Source organism: Mchenga conophoros, linkage group LG3 (genome assembly GCF_057382185.1).
Source record: "Mchenga conophoros isolate Kocher_MC1m ecotype Shallow Benthic linkage group LG3, M_conophoros_male_GT1.1, whole genome shotgun sequence".
Taxonomy (NCBI): Eukaryota; Metazoa; Chordata; class Actinopteri; order Cichliformes; family Cichlidae; genus Mchenga; species Mchenga conophoros.
The window spans coordinates 4,706,691-4,723,028 of record NC_140528.1 but is presented as its reverse complement, the minus strand read 5'-3'; the positions used below and the strand labels follow the sequence as shown (position 1 = coordinate 4,723,028).

Sequence of the window (16,338 nt, the reverse complement as noted above, 5' to 3'; positions counted from 1 at the left end):
TAGTCTTGTTGCTGCGCATTACTCAGTTGTCGCAACTTGTCTAGGGCGGTGGTCATGGTCAAGGAGTGCACGTTGTCCGGGATATAGGTGCAACAAGTGGTGTTGAATAAGACACAGAGGCCCCCTCTCTCAGCGAGAATCATGTCCAGGGCGACCCTGTGTTGCATGACCACTATTCTGATCGCGTCGATTTCCTCATTCTGAGCCTTATTTATCTTTGTTGAGCTGTTCAGGAAAAGTCCAAATCGGTAGTCAAGAGTCTCAATTCTTAACGTGTTTTTTCCAGTTCCGACCCATGGGAACAGTGAGTGCAGGACCTTCTGTCCGGTGGTCTACAACTTGAACTCCGCTGGTACATCACTGCCCCAGATTGGGTCATGGGGTTGCACGTCATCAGTGTTCCTCTTGCGTCGTGGTTGGTTCTGATGGAATACTCTGAATGTGTGGTCTGACAAAATTAGGGCGCAGAGTCCGGTACAAGAAAAGCTCACAACTAAGACAAAACTGCTCCTGCAAGGAAAGCTCACTGTTATGCATGCAAGGTGACCAGCTCTAGGTGAGAAGACATTTAAATCTCACACTTGTTCTGCTGCATTTTTGAAGCTGGAGGAACAGATCGCAGGGTTCATTTTTATATACACTGCAACTGCCATGAGGACAGGGCCATTTTTTTGTTGTTGTTTGTTTTTCCTTTTGCTCTGTGCAGCATTTTGGCAGCATTTTTAAATTTCTCTTTGTATTTTTTCTTTCTTTTACTAGTGAAGAGATGTAGCGTGAACAGTTATACAGTCTAAATATCCCATATGGGTCGTGTGAAATGGTGTTTTCAGTTTCATTCAGTTGAAGTAAAGAACGTTGAATATTTCTAAGTGTGCTGTTTTGAACCAACATGTCACAGTATGATCAGTGCTGTAAGTTTTCACAGTCACTGTATCAATGTTATTTTTGCATCTCTTGAATAAAGGTTTTGACCTGCAAGTGCTAATTTCTTTAGTTATTGGGGTAAAATGGGTAATGTTGATAGGAAGGTGTTTGCCAATTCAGTAACCTAATTTAATGTTAATGGAAACTAACATTATCTCAAATTGTTTAGTTATAATTGTTGTTTAACTGAATCTTGATTTTTGATCTTGATTTGTTCTTTCCCAACATTTTTCAAAAGAAACAGTCTAATTTCTTTGCTGTGATTGATTCCAGAGAACACGGAAGAACTGACATTATTTAACTGTTGATTTATGTAGATTCAGTGGAGGAGTAATGTCAGTTTAATTCTTTACCTACTGTCAATGCAGTGAAATTAGACATTTTGTTTTGAAAGGTTACTGGTGGATGCCAGCAACCATCTTGGAAGAGAACAATATAATCTGTTATAAGGCCTCCATTTGAAAATTGTGTATTTGATACTAGAATATAATAGGTATATAATAAGCTGAGGCCTTGACTAGTAGAACGTCATGTTGGTGTTTAACAACATGTGAGCCAACATCAGACTCCGAGCGCTACAATGCTAAAGATCAGAAGATCCAGTGTGACATCATCGTTACCTGGCAACAGCAGCCCTCATCTGACTTTATTGGAGGATATTTACACCAGCAACACGGTTTAGTTTGATATGACGGATTAACAACATGCGCTGTGATATCCAGTTCATCTGTAACAGATACTGGATCTAATCAGTCAGCAGATATTTGATCAGCTTATTTATAATTATACTAGAAACAAACACAACTGTGTTGGTGATTCATGCAAACTTGCATATCAGCCTTTGAAGGTTTTGTAGTATTGAGAACAAAGAGGTTGTGTTAGGGCTGAAAAGCCCGACTTGTTCTCCTCTGCAGGTCATCAAATGCACCACAGAAGTTTGTATTTGCACAGCCTGTATATGTTTGATGGCTTTATTATTCTCTGTTCAAAGACAGTAAATATGGAAAATGTCTCATGTAGTATCAGCTTCATTTAAAATGACTGCAAACATTTAGAGAACATGTGCTGCTGTTTGTCCTACATTTCAACACTGAATGAACCCTTAAAACATGATGGCAGCTGGCAGGTTGGAGTTCACATGAAATATCGGCTGCATGAAGACTGGAAATATAGATGATAAAAACATGCAGCCAAACATTTGTGGACATGAATAAACTATCTGATCCAAAAAGCAGGAAGTGACACAGCTAGAAAGTGTGTAACAGCTGAAGTCAAATGTAATGCAGAGTTGAATCTGCACTTGGATCCATCTGTGAAAGGTCCACATGTAGGGATCACATGAGTCCTGATGTTTGTCAGTCAGCTTGATAACTCCATCTACTGTGGCTACATATACTGGGCTGGTAGCTCCACAGTGTTGGAAAGAAACTATTAAATGTGCAAAGTTTAAAATCAGAGGCTCTTCTAACACAGGAGCCATGTTGAGTTTAGATCACAGCCGACCACCGGCAGTCTGAAATGGAATGAAGCCCATTGACAGCCAGCAGGTCTAAACAGGAACGCACCCATTTGTATGTGTGGCAATGATGTGGCTGCAGCTGACACAGGATTGGTTCAAACTAAACATCAGACACATTTCACAGAGTTCACAAATAAACTCACGTTTTTATTTTTGAAGATGATCATAAAGTAGAATTTATGGTCCAGTAGAAACAGCAGGAGGTTTGAGCCCTTCTGATGGCAAGGCAAGGCAAGTTTATTTGTATAGCACAATTCAACAACAAGGTGATTCAAAGTGCTTTACAGAGACATTAGAAACAAAAACAAATAAAAAGCATGATTTAAAATTGATTAAAACAAGCAAATAAACTAACTAACTAATAAACAAACAAAACAGTATATAAAATCAAAACAGATCAGAACAGTAGATAAAATCAGTAGTTAAATGTAAGTTTTGAAATTTAAGCTTAAAAGTGTGGATTTGGTGCTTTATTCAAATGCAGCTGAGAACAGGTGAGTCTTCAACCTGGATTTAAATAAACTGAGTGTTTCAGCGAATCTGAGGCTTTCTGGGAGTTTGTTCCAGATATAAGGAGCATAAAAGCTGAATGCAGCTTCTCCGTGTCTGGTTCTGACTCTGGGAACTGATAAAAGACCGGATTCAGATGACCTGAGGGATCTGGAAGGTTCATACTGGGTCAGGAGGTCACTGATGTATTTTGGTCCTAAACCATTCAGAGCTTTATAGACCAGCATCAGAACTTTAAAGTCTATCCTCTGACGGACAGGCAGCCAGTGTAAGGACCTCAGAGCTGGACTGATGTGGTCCACTTTTTTGGTCTTAGTGAGGACTCGAGCAGCAGAGTTCTGAATGAGCTGTAGTTGTCTGACTGATGTTTTAGGTAGACCTGTAAAGATGCTGTTACAGTAGTCAAGCCTACTAAAGATGAATGCATGGACTAGTTTTTCCAGGTCCTGAGACATCAGATCTTTTATCCTTGAAATATTCTTGAGGCGATAGTAAGCTGATTTTGTTATTGTCTTAATGTGTTTTTCTAAGTTTAGGTCTGCATCCATCACTACACCCACATTTCTCGCCTGGTTTGTGGTTTGTAGATGTATAGATTGAAGTTCTCTGGTGACCTGTAATCGTTTTTCTTTGGCGCCAAAGAGTATTACCTCAGTTTTGTTTTTGTTTAGCTGGAGAAAATTGTACGGGGCCTTGGTCTCCTGGTGACATTGTGATATATATTTGTGTGTCATCTGCATAGCTATGACAGTTTATTTTGTTGTTCTTTATAATCTGTGCCAGTGGGAGCATGTAAATGTTAAACAGAAAGGGTCCCAAGATGGAACCTTGGGGAACTCCACATGTGATACTTGTCTGCTCAGATGTGAAGTTACCTATTGATACAAAGTATTTCCTGTTTTCTAAGTATGTTTTGAACCAGTTTAGTACAGTTCCTGAAAGACCTGCCCAGTTCTCCAGTCGTTTGAGTAATATGTTGTGGTCAACTGTATCAAATGCTGCACTGAGATCCAGTAAGACTAGGACTGACATTTTTCCACTGTCTGTATTCAGACATATGTCATTAAACAGCAGAAACAGGATTTGGAGGAAGATGTTAACAGATTAGAAAGAATTGTACACTGTGAATCAATGCAAGTCTTTCTATATAGACAGATCTGTAATAATCCCCCAGGTAGGTTCCTCTGGGACAGTCACAGATAGAGACACCAATTCTGACATCCTCTGAAAGCCTGACTTTGAATTTTCATCACTCGTCATGCACACAGATGTTAATTCTACATATTCCTGGTACTGAACTCTAAATCAATATGAAGAAAATGCTCCTGCTAATCTGCATCTATGTTGATATCAAATCCTTTTCCAGCACATGGATAAATCTCTATAAATCTTTCAGTCTGATCAGAATGGGCTCAGTGTTGTTATTGCAGCTCCCTGATGTTTGAAAAGCTAAATGTCCATTTTAAAGTGCTCGTGTGTAGGATTGTGTTTCCTTCCTTTGTGCAGTTCTTACAGTAAACATGTTTGAATGTTTCCTGTTCCCCTGATGCTTCTTCCTGTTGGATAAAATTGGTTTGAATAACATGTTCTTATAGGTTTCAATGAACTTCAAACTGTGATCCACTTACAAAACTGTCTCATTTTATTGGAACGATCCACATTTGCATCCATTCACGGTACATTTGACATCTGAACACGTTTGTACACATGATGAAAGGACAGATGGTGTTTGTGTGTCCTTCTTAAACTTAGTGGGGATGTTTCATCATGTAGAACTACTTAGAACTGTCAGGGTTCCTGGGTCGGTGACCCAGTATTTTCAGTTCACGTTCACTGTTTATCTACTGCCTGTTCCACTTCCTGTTTTATTGTGTTAGCCTTGGTCTGTGTGCATTATGTTCAGTCCTCTTCCCATTATCATTAGTTCATTATGTTCAGCTGTGTACTCACCGTTCTCTCATTATCATCATTATCACCAGTCTGTGTATTTAAGCCCTCTGTTCTACCCATTCAGTGTCGGGTCATTGATGATGTACGCCTGATGTCTATGTCGTCTGTATGTTCAGTCAGTCAGTCAGTCCTTTGGTCATTCATTCATTCAGTCAGCCAGCCATTTCCTCCCTCTGTACTGTTTGCTCGCTCCTTCGGCAATAAACATCCACCTTCACCTACCTGCCTGTGAGTCCAGCGTTTGGGTCCTCCTTCTCTCATCCACGACACTACCTCTGACACAATGACCCGACCACGCGTTGTGGACCCAGCGGACTCGGACCTTTTCGAGCGGCAGGACGTAGCGCTCTCCATTTGGGCGGAGAAGCTCAGGTGGAAACAGCGGCTCTTCTCAGAGAGGGAGCACGTCTTTGAGGGGACTCGCCTGGCTCTGGGCGGGCCTCGGAGACGCCGCGGTCCTCCACCTGCTGCCTCACCTGCATCGGAGCATTCGCCGCGGAGAGTGGGCGTCACAGGCCAGGCTTCGGCCGCTCGCTCTTCCGCTGCTCCGCTCCTCGCTCGCCCACCAGCCATTTTACTCACCGGACCTTCAACCTCGCCATGGCACGGTGGCTCCGCCTCCCACCTCGGCTCAATGGAGGCTCCCGTGCCAGAGGCTCGGCTGTGTACCCCGCCCACTGCCTCTTCCCGGAGAAAGCGGCGCACACGTCGCCATAACAAGGACTATTTCCAGCAACTCCCGATGGTGAGCTCCAGTGACTGTTTTTCGCACTCACCATCTGATTATTCACTTAAAACACACAATAGACTCTTTTCTGATTCATGGGATGTTTCCCTCCTAGAGGATGAAGTGGACTGGGAAGATTTTTTCTGCTCTGCTCCCCCAAAGACTGTTCAGTCAAAGACTGCAAATAGTGGTGGCAGAAGGACCAGAATAAATCCAGATAGACCTGTCAGTATCACTCGCCCAGTCATCATTTCCACTCCTGTCAGTCAGCCGACACCCACACCTGTGCCCGCACCCAGGACGAGGGCAGCTGTGACCCCGTATACCTCCACACCCACCTCTGTTCCTCGGGTGGGGGTGACTGGTGTCCAGTAGTGATGGGCAGATGAAGCCTCATGAAGCACTGATGCTTTTCATCCAATTGGTTCACCCCAACGCGAAGCTTCTTGAAGCTTCATTTGCTCTAGCAGGACACCTACTGGATGTAAAAATATTAGTTGGCATGAATTTGAAGAGTGTGGCATTTTGCACACAGCCTGTAAATGTCAACAACAAAAGGAGTGTGTAAAACACCTATAGTGTAGTGATGCAGTGTACTGTGTATATTTATACTGGCAGTGTGGAAAATGATTATTTGCGGCAAAGTTCGAACCGCTTCATGAACCAGTCACGTGGTACAGCCGGGCAGCGAGGCTTCGGACGTCATCATTTTCAGCTCCTCCCATAAATGAAGCAAGCCTCGATACGCGCTTCGCGGAAACGCCCCCTCCATTACTCGACACACGCTTCGAAGCCCCGATACAGAACGTCACATCACTAGTGTCCAGCCACCTCCCGTGCCTGTCCCAGCACCTAGGCTGAGGGCGGCCAGGATCCGGCCTGACCCCCCTAGAGACTCAGCTGAGGCTCTCCAGCCAGTGCCCTCACGCTCTGGAAGCACGGAAGAGCCAATCAGTCCACCACTTCATCCACCACCTGATCCAGCCTTTCACGCACTAGCTTTATCCCTGGTTAGGCTGGCTGAAGTGTCCCCTGCTCAGGCACCAGCTTTACTAGCCCAGGCTGTAGCTTTATCTCCCTGTCTAGCCCAGTCTGTAGCTCAGCCATCAGCCACACCAACCTCAGCTCCGTCGTCAGCCACGCCTGCCTCTGTTCCTCCCTTAGCATCTCCACTCCAGTCAGTTCCCTCACCTGCTGTTCAGCTTTCCCTCCAGTCAGTTCCCTCACCTGCTGTTCAGCTTTCCCTTCAGTCAGTTCACTCACCTGCTGTCCAGTCTCCTGCTGCCCTCCAGTCAGTTCACTCACCTCTAGTCCAGTCACCTCCTGTAGCTCAGTCCCCTCCTGTCCTCCAGTCACCTCCTGTAGCTCAGTCCCCTCCTGTCCTCCAGTCACCTCCTGTAGCTCAGTCCCCTGTCCAGTCAGTCCAGTCTGCTCCTGTCCCCCAGTCACCTCCTGTAGCTCAGTCCCCTGTCCAGTCAGTCCAGTCGCCTCCTGTTTCCCAGTCGCCTGTCCACCATCCTGTTCGGTTCCCGGACCTGCAGCCACAGCACCCAGAGCCAGCTGTGAGCTCTCCTGCTTCTCAGCCAGGGGTTTCCGCACCCGCTGGCCCGGCCGCTCCTCAGCCAGGGGTTTCCGCACCCGCTGGCCCGGCCTGTCTCCAGCCAGAGGCTTCAACTTCGCCTGGTCAGGCCTCTGCCTCAGCTGCACCCACGCCCGGCCCGGCCTCTGCCTCAGCTGCACCCACGCCCGGCCCGGCCTCTGCCTCAGCTGCACCCACGCCCGGCCCGGCCTCTGCATCGCCTTCAACGTCGCCTGGTCTGGCGTCGGCCTCTGCTTCTGCTCCGCCTGGTCCGGCTCCAGCCTCAGAGCCTCCGTCCTCGTCTGGCCCAGCCTCAGAGTCTTCGTCCTCGTCTGGCCCAGCCTCAGAGTCTTCGTCCTCATCTGGCCCAGCCTCAGAGTCTTCGTCCTCATCTGGCCCAGCCTCGACTTTGGCTTTTGTTTCACCTGCTGCAGCTCCAGCCTGTGCTTCGCCTGGTCCGGCCCCGTCGTCGCCTGGGCCGGCCTCGTCTGGTCCTGTGCCCACTGGGCCGTGGCCAGCACGCCTAACACTGGAGAGCCGCCGCTGCCTTCCACGCGGTCGGCCCCCTGAACTGCTCCGTCGTCTCCTTCGCCGCCGCCGTTGCCTTCCGCACGGTCGGTCCACCGGAACAGTCTCGTCTCGACCGCCGCAGCCACCTACCGGACCGGCTCAGTGGTCGCTGCTGCCTTCCACGTGGCCGCCCACCTGACCTGTCTCGTCTCGGCCTCGGGCCACGTGGCCACCCACCTGAACTGTCTCTGTGTGGACTCCGTCCCTCCGTCCTGGGCCCCCTCCGCCCGCCCTGTTCTGGTTCTTTTTCTTTTGGCCGTCGGGTGCCGGCCTTTGAAGGGGGGGGTACTGTCAGGGTTCCTGGGTCGGTGACCCAGTATTTTCAGTTCACGTTCACTGTTTATCTACTGCCTGTTCCACTTCCTGTTTTATTGTGTTAGCCTTGGTCTGTGTGCATTATGTTCAGTCCTCTTCCCATTATCATTAGTTCATTATGTTCAGCTGTGTACTCACCGTTCTCTCATTATCATCATTATCACCAGTCTGTGTATTTAAGCCCTCTGTTCTACCCATTCAGTGTCGGGTCATTGATGATGTACGTCTGATGTCTATGTCGTCTGTATGTTCAGTCAGTCAGTCCTTTGGTCATTCATTCATTCATTCAGTCAGCCAGCCATTTCCTCCCTCTGTACTGTTTGCTCGCTCCTTCGGCAATAAACATCCACCTTCACCTACCTGCCTGTGAGTCCAGCGTTTGGGTCCTCCTTCTCTCATCCACGACACTACCTCTGACAAGAACAAAGTCTTTGGAACATTTGGAGAACACGTTTAGGAAAGTAACATCCTGGTAGAACATGTTCTTAAAGCAGAGCAGAGCTGCAACATGACTGTGAGGATTCAGAAGAATAAAGTCAGAATACTTTATTATTATGAAGACTAAAGTGCGCCTTAATGCTGCCGATGAACACACATGTTCTTTGTGAAAGCATGTGTGAGCACAGCTGACGTGCACCACACTGACCCCACTCGCCCCATTTCTTCATCCACTTCTTGCTCTTGTGCTTGAAATGAGACGCAGCAAAAGTCAGAGGCTCTAAAATCCACAAAAAGGGAGCTCGTTAGATCAGGATACTGGATGTGATCCATAGAAAACATGGATAATACACCACTTTATTTGAAGCATCTGTAGCACTGCCTCAGTTCTGGATGTTTCCACAGACTCCTCTGTGCACCTAAAGGAAAGGTCAAAGGTCAGCAGCACATGTAGTTGGGACAATTCTTCAGTCGCACAAACTACACAATCATTTTCCTCCAATGACGACTTTTCACTTGCAGAAATGGTCCTGTGTGATTTCCAGGCTGGGATATAAAAACTAGTTCCTAATGGCAGCGACTCACTCAGTAAACATGTGTTTCCTTCACCAACCTCACACACAGATCCAATAAGATCAGGAAGTGGGCAGTATAGTACAATATGTGTTATTCTGTGCTGCACTGCCCAAACTAAAGATCTGCTGAAGTGTTGGAAATGATCCAGATGTTTATTTTGGACGATACAGCAGAAGATCAGACATGAAAGTGGAGATAACACAGAAGACCTGCAGCAAAGGTCAGAGGTCAGACTGGGCCCTGGATTCAACAATGAGCCAATGATCATCAAGCAGTGACTAAAGCAGAGCCCTGACCTTCTGACATTCATCACACAGTCAGAACAAATGTCTGCTGATGACTTCATCTCATGAAACGACTGATAGATGTCAGTTCATTGATCAGCTGAGCTGCTGATCTTCATCGTCACAGAAACATTCAGCTTGTTTCAATCAGTAAATAACTCCCACTACTCCCAGTTTGAACTGTTCCCACTCAAAATGCTGTGAGAACAATGATCATTGTAGAACTTCACAAACATCACGTGTTGTTTTCCACATGTAAGATCAGCAAACACACAGAAACTTCCTGTTGCCACACACGGCCTCCAAAATCTCTTCCACGCTTTCTGTCTGAAGTCCACTCTCTGTGTCGGATCCACAGGAAACAACAAGATCTTATTAACATGGTTTTCAATGTGTCTCCTTCCAAAAAGTCCAACCAATGAACAAATGTGTGTATTTGTGGAGGCCGAACAAAAGCATGACACATTTCTCTGTTTCTATAAACTGGAGTCAAACACAAACATGAAGAGTTTCACTGACAGACTCCAAAATGCCCCCACAGTGGATCAAAGGGAAATCCTACAGTGTGGCCAGAGACTCTTAATGGCTCCAACATCAACACATCCACAATGTTGGATCCAGTTGTGCCTCACAGAGTTACTAAGACACACCCTCTGCCAGCATCACAACAGCTCCACCTGCTTCACCTGCCTCCTCAGCATCTGTACACCTGAAGAGAAAAGAAAGGCTCCAACAGCTCAAATCTACAAAGGATTCATGAAGTTTCATCCAACAATAACATGTTTGCCTTCCACAGTGTGCTGTTAGACACCACTGTACCTCTGCCATTTCAAAAAGAGCAGCTTGGGAACATTTTGGCTCCAAACACTTTGTGTTTAAGTTCTTTGTTTTCTTTGTGAAGCCGACAACATCTGGAGCTTTGTGACTCATAGAAACATCATTTTGTTCTTTAGATGACAGCAGATTGGGACTGAATAATCAATCACTATCAAACCAATAAAGACAAACATGCTGATTTTACAGGAACTTTGTTGGAGAAGCTGCAAAGACATGAAACTGGTGGAGATCCCAAACCAGTTGATAGTGCTGGTTATTCCAAATAAAGCTGTTTCCCTTTGAGATGAAATGACTTTGTGTCCTGATATATAATAAAGATGTTGTTGTTTTTGAGCCCCTGTATTAAAAGTAGTTTAAAGTCAGCTTGAGTTTGATGTCTTTATGTCAAAGCTGCTCATGATGTTGAGCTGCTGATGGAATAAAAACAATATAAAAGCATGTAGTCCAGACTTAAATGTAGCCTGTTGTTAGCTGAGGTCCACACACAGTGTTTGACAGTGTAAAGTGTGTGAAAGGGCTGCTGGTGGAGCTCACTAGGATGAGCAGGTGACCACGAGGTGGAGAGCAGCTGGCCTGGCTTTGACCCGGGCCACGCCCCCTTTCTCTCTGCTTTGCTGTCACTTATCTTCACTGCTCTGTCCAATAAAGCTGAAAAAGGCCCCGAATCAAAGAAATCTGCTGCAGCCTCTGAAATGTCTTCTGTTTCCTTCCCGACGGCTTTTTCACCGTCAGCCCATCAGACAGTCCAGCAGCATTTATGATGATGTCATGATGTTGAAGAGGCTGCTACGGTGGCCTCCCATGACCCCCAGCCTCATCACAGCTGAGATGCAGACATTTGAAAACATTCAGCAGACAACTGAATAACAGTCCAACACAACAGTCTGTGTGCAGATACACACTGACCTTTCATATAGTCAAACACAGCTGGTTGAGTCATTTCTCTGTGAGTCTAAAGTGAATCTAGTATTTGAAAGTCCACTTCCTGTATTTGTTGTTGAAGACTTCTTCAGCTTCTTCTCAAGGACATCAGCTGCTTGTTTGGCAGCAGAGGCAGTTAAGAAGCTTCCTGAAAAACACTGAACAGTGAGTTCACTGTGGCATATGACAGATTCAGCTTTCTGTGTGCAAATGTGTCTGTGTCGACCTTTCAAATGCTGTTGAATCCAAAACATCAGCGGCTCCTCGGCTGCTCACTTCATGCACTTCTGTCTGTGTGACAGTCCAATGACATCACAGCTGTTTCCAGCCCCAGTGTCTCAGGACTGGACACCTTTAAACATGTCGAGGATCAAACAGCGTCCAGCTAAACACACATGAAACTATCAGAGCTGACAATCATTCCAATAACATCTAATGGTTCATGTATGTAGACACAGGACTACAAGGAAATGGCTCTCAGCATCTGGCTGTGGGAACACATGAGTCCCTGTTTGTGTTCAGATTGTGTGCATGTTTTAGACGTGTGTCACATGTAGAAACACAACAATCCCACAATGACACACAGATGTGTTTGACACAGCTGTGCAGCTGTAAGTTGTTTCTAATGATTCATTGAAGCTCTTCTAACATTCTGGAGACGATCAGTACATGAATCTGTTCAACACGACAACAATTTGACTTCAGTGTGAACGTTTGCATTAAATAACCTTCTTCATCCAGCTGACAGCATCTTCATCCTATGATGTGAACAGTTCCTCCTGTTGATGACAAACCTCTGACAGGATCTGCTTGAGGAGCTTTTTCATGTGCAGCTCTCTGAGCTCAGGGCTGAGCTGCTGTTTCATCTTTAAGAGCTGCTGCCTCCTCGCCGGACTTGTTCTCCTCTTCTTCTCCTAATGACACCATTTCTGCTTCATATTAAATTCAATAAAGATGCTGACATGTATCTGTAGCAACAACATCATTGAATCTAGAACAACTGGAGCCAAACCAGTGGCTCTGCTGGGATCACTGGTGAGCCAACACTTCCTTGTTGATGCAGATTTCAGGGCTTCCTTTTGCTCCTCCGTTATAACTGTTCTCTCTTCTCAACACATGATGACACAAAGGAATCAGCAGTGACAAAGATGATGCTGAAGAGAAGCACACACTTCACACATATAACAGAGCAGTGCAGTTACACACACCTCTGCTCGACATCAGGCCTCAAACAAAGACACAAAACACTAACTTGACTCTAAACAGAAGAAACGAGCAGCTGTTTCTGTTCTGTGCTTATTTATATTTGACACACATGCTTCTCTTTGTGCAAACACACATCGCACTATAAGGGTAACCTCGCACACAATGATTGGACAGCACAGTGATGATGCTGGGAGATCCTATACGCAGCAACACAGAAACACTGAGAACTTTAAACAATGATGGAAAGTGTTATAAATGACTTGTTGGCCTCTGATCTGTCACAAACAGCTGAAACGTGTCTCTCATGAGTCACATGAAGGTTTTTGACAGAAAGGACAAAAAGTAGCTGCAGTCAGTTTGTGTCATTTTTATATTTATTCATCTGGGAGAAAAATCTGAGGGACATTAAAATGTGTTTTCAACAGAGACAAGAACATGAATATAACAGAACAGGTAAATGAACATGTTTCAAGTAAACAGCTGGACTGATCAGGTCCAAACACAGAGTGATAAACTTGTCAAACAGCTGTCATATCTTTATATAGAAGCTCTTTATAAATGCTGCTCACTGCAGTCTGTTTACTAATAATGTCAAAGTGTTAGAAACACAGAAACATCAGAATGGTCTTTGTTCACAGAAACCTGTCTGGGATCCTTTGTTGTTCTTTTGATGCAGAGTTACATTATAAATATAAAGAGTTATTTCAGAGTCTCATCAGTTTTCCTGCATGTCTTTATTTAACACATCAGCAGGGCTGAAGCTCTCATGTTAAACACACACTGATCTATGGACACGTTCATGTGTTTCTAACAGAACCAGGCTGTTATCAGCCTGCACTAACATTATGTCACACACACTGAATGTAACAGTGACAGTTTACATCATCACACAATCAGCTGTGATTGTTTCACTGTCATCAAACGAGTCAACAGGAAGTAGAATCAATAGAAACCAATCATTTACTGACAGCATGTCTGATGGAAATAAGTGCAGATTATGTATGAAGTCTAACTGCACACAGTAACTGTGTTACAATAAGGACTTAACAGCGCCCTCTGCTGGAGTGTTTCAGTACTGCGTTAACTAGAATACACCACCTCCTCCTCACACCACCTGCTACAGCTCTACTCTTCTATGACTACAGTCATCCACAGCACTGATGTGAGGTCACATGGTTCATATGTAAGGAGCACAGCTGACCTCAGGTCAGTTTAATGACTGTGAGCAGCAGCTGTGTTATTGTCACTGTGACAGGGAGACACTCTCAGACACAGCGCTCATGTCAGCTTGTTCTCATGCAGGAGGATCAGGAGCTCCATGTTTGTCTTTCTGTTTGAATCATGATGTGTTTGTGCCATCAGAGTCTGTCATGAGTACTCAGGGTTTCACAGCAGCTCTTCTGGATGCTGACGAGGACTCCAACCTCATGTTTCACCTCTCTGAGCTTCTGATGTCTGTGAACACTCGTGTTTCTTCTCTGGGCTCATCTGGACAAAAACACCTTTCTGTGTTTGGCTGCAGCCTCATTCTGACTGACAGGAAGTGTGTTATCCATGAGCTGCACTTCTGTCAGGAAGTTTCCTGCTGTGTTTCCTGTCTGTGGACAAACACGAGTGTTCCAGCTGAGGACTTGGTTCCTTCCACCTGTCCATACAGGACATCACGCTGTCTGCAGCTCTGTAAATGCAGCTCCAGGTCCTTCCACGTGCTGCTCTGTATTTGTGCAGTTTGTAGTGTGTCCTGGGAAACGTAGCACACATGGTGTTCTTCTGCTGTTTCCTCCTTTCACTGAGTGTGAAACACTGACGCTGTGCTGTTGTTCACAGAGGGGAGCTGATTCTAGCTGCAGCTGGACTCTGTCATCTAACTGAATGTGTTGGTGCTGATCACGGGGCTCTGAGGGGGGAGCAGCAGGAGGACTCTGGATGCTGACGTCAATGTATCTGTGGAAGCTCCCACAGCGTGTCTGTCATTCAATATTGTGCTGTATATTGTATCTATGCAAAGATGAACAGACTGTGTGTTCACTGGTCTCTGTGCTGCAGCTCTGATGTCATCATCACTCCCTCCTCCACCCTCAGCAGTCCCAGCATGCTGCTGTGGTGCACCCCACCCTCACTCTACACCTGAGCCACAGACCACACCCTCCACCTCAATATACACCACAGTTTTCTCTGCTGTGGAAATGAGATCAGGAGGAAATCATCATTATTATTATTTAATAAACGCTCACATTAATGTGGGCTTATTTGTTTCATATTAGAAACATTAGTTGAGTGTTTTTAGTATAAAATGGTCAAAGTCCCTCTTTTTGCTCCTCCCCTCACCTGTGGATGGACGGTGCTGTTACCGTGGTGACAGCTTGGATGTGTTTCAGTCCTGCCTGGTTATCACTGCAGGAATCTTTCACATTTATTACAGGTAATAACTCTGATTTTTCTGTGTATTATGAACCAAATGTATCCTGATACACACAGAGATGGATGAGCAGAGGTTTTTTTTGCAGTTTATGTAGTTACTATGGACTTAATGCACACATATTATTAAAATTAGGGCTATAACAGTTGTATTGATGTATAGCAACTTGAAATGCTCCCACAAATGGCTCCACAGCATGTAAAAATATAACAAAAGCTCTGGCGGACTTGGTTCTGTGGTCAGTCTTAAAGGGTGAAGTTAAACTCTGTAATCTTCACTGTGTCACAGAGTTCAGTGAGTCCCGTTATTCACAGTATCAATCAGATCATCAGAGAACAGCTGATCAGCAATCAGTGGTGCCAACAGCGCCTCCTGTGGTGAGAGGATGCAATAATGCAATGTAGCATTTTTCCACTCAACACTTGCAGTCATGGAAACTGTCTGTTGGATCTGTGTGACGTTGCTTTCTTGGTTAGAGTTCCTCACAAATGTCCAGATGATTCTTCTAATGAGGCGTCGACCATGTTTGCAGCTCTTTGGAAGAAAACGTCGCCCTTTGCCATCCTTACTTTTCTTTGACTTCTTCAAATGCAGCTGAACTCCAGCTGGTATTTTCTTGGACTTTGCAGCTGTTTCTGGTCATCAGTTCATTCCTGCAAACCTCTGAAGCTGAACAACAATGATGCTGCATTGCTGGCTGATCCCAAAAGGTTGATTCTGTTCATCTGGACGTTTTCAGAAACGTTTGCTCACTGATCAGGTGACTTCTTCAGTCTCAGCTGACTGCAGCTTTACAAGCTTACAAACAGCACATTTGCACAATGACTGAAAGCAGCAGCACCTGATATATATGATACTAATATAATACATATACATATATAATCCATACTAATGATGAAGGAACTGAGCTCACAGTCCATTGTTCATTCAGTGAACTACTCAGTTTATTTTGGGCCTCAGAAATGCTCACTCTGTTTGTACATCACTGTCAGCAATAGACTCATTCTGCTGTGTGGACAGGAACACATGTGACATCACTTCCTGTTTGTTTGTGACTGAAGAGGAAGAAGTTTACAAGGAATCATTTAGAAGAGTTTCAAACATCAACTGATTGAATCCATGAATCTGAAAACGTGTTTGTGAGTGAAAGAGACAGACATGTACAGACTGAACTATCTGTTCAACAGTCAGAGTGTTTCTGTAACAGGAGACACTCTTTACACTCCACTCAGCACAGGGACACTGAGGAACCACGAGACCAGAACCAAAACCCAGGATAAAGAGTTTGAGTGAATGTGGTGTTGAAGGTGTGGAGGTGGATCAGAGTGTCAGAGGAGACTCTGTAGAAGGACAGAGTGCCAGCAGGACAGTCCACATACACTGCTGCTCTGTTAGAGACAGAGGAGGAGGAGGAGGAGGAGGAGGAGATGGATGTTCGACTGTTATTGTGCCAGACATAACGAGGACCATCATCAGAGCAGATCAGACTCCAGGACTGATCATTTCCTCCAAACAAACAGTCATCACTGCTTCCTTTCCTTCTGATGCTTCTGTAACTCACTG

At 45.3% G+C, this 16,338-nt stretch overlaps 2 protein-coding genes across 2 annotated transcripts in view; both read right to left on the bottom strand.

The window, feature by feature from the left end:
* LOC146577050 (protein NLRC3-like) overlaps positions 1–16,338 on the bottom strand; it is a 324,292-nt gene that overhangs the window by 286,631 nt on the left and 21,323 nt on the right. The window lies entirely within an intron of this gene.
* LOC146577049 (uncharacterized) overlaps positions 14,917–16,338 on the bottom strand; it is a 35,659-nt gene continuing 34,237 nt past the window's right edge. The window contains exon 12 of the mRNA XM_085268133.1: positions 14,917–16,338. This exon is cut by the window's right edge and continues 207 nt beyond it. Within this exon, the coding sequence (XP_085124259.1) occupies positions 16,004–16,338 (335 nt within the window). The 3' untranslated portion in view covers positions 14,917–16,003.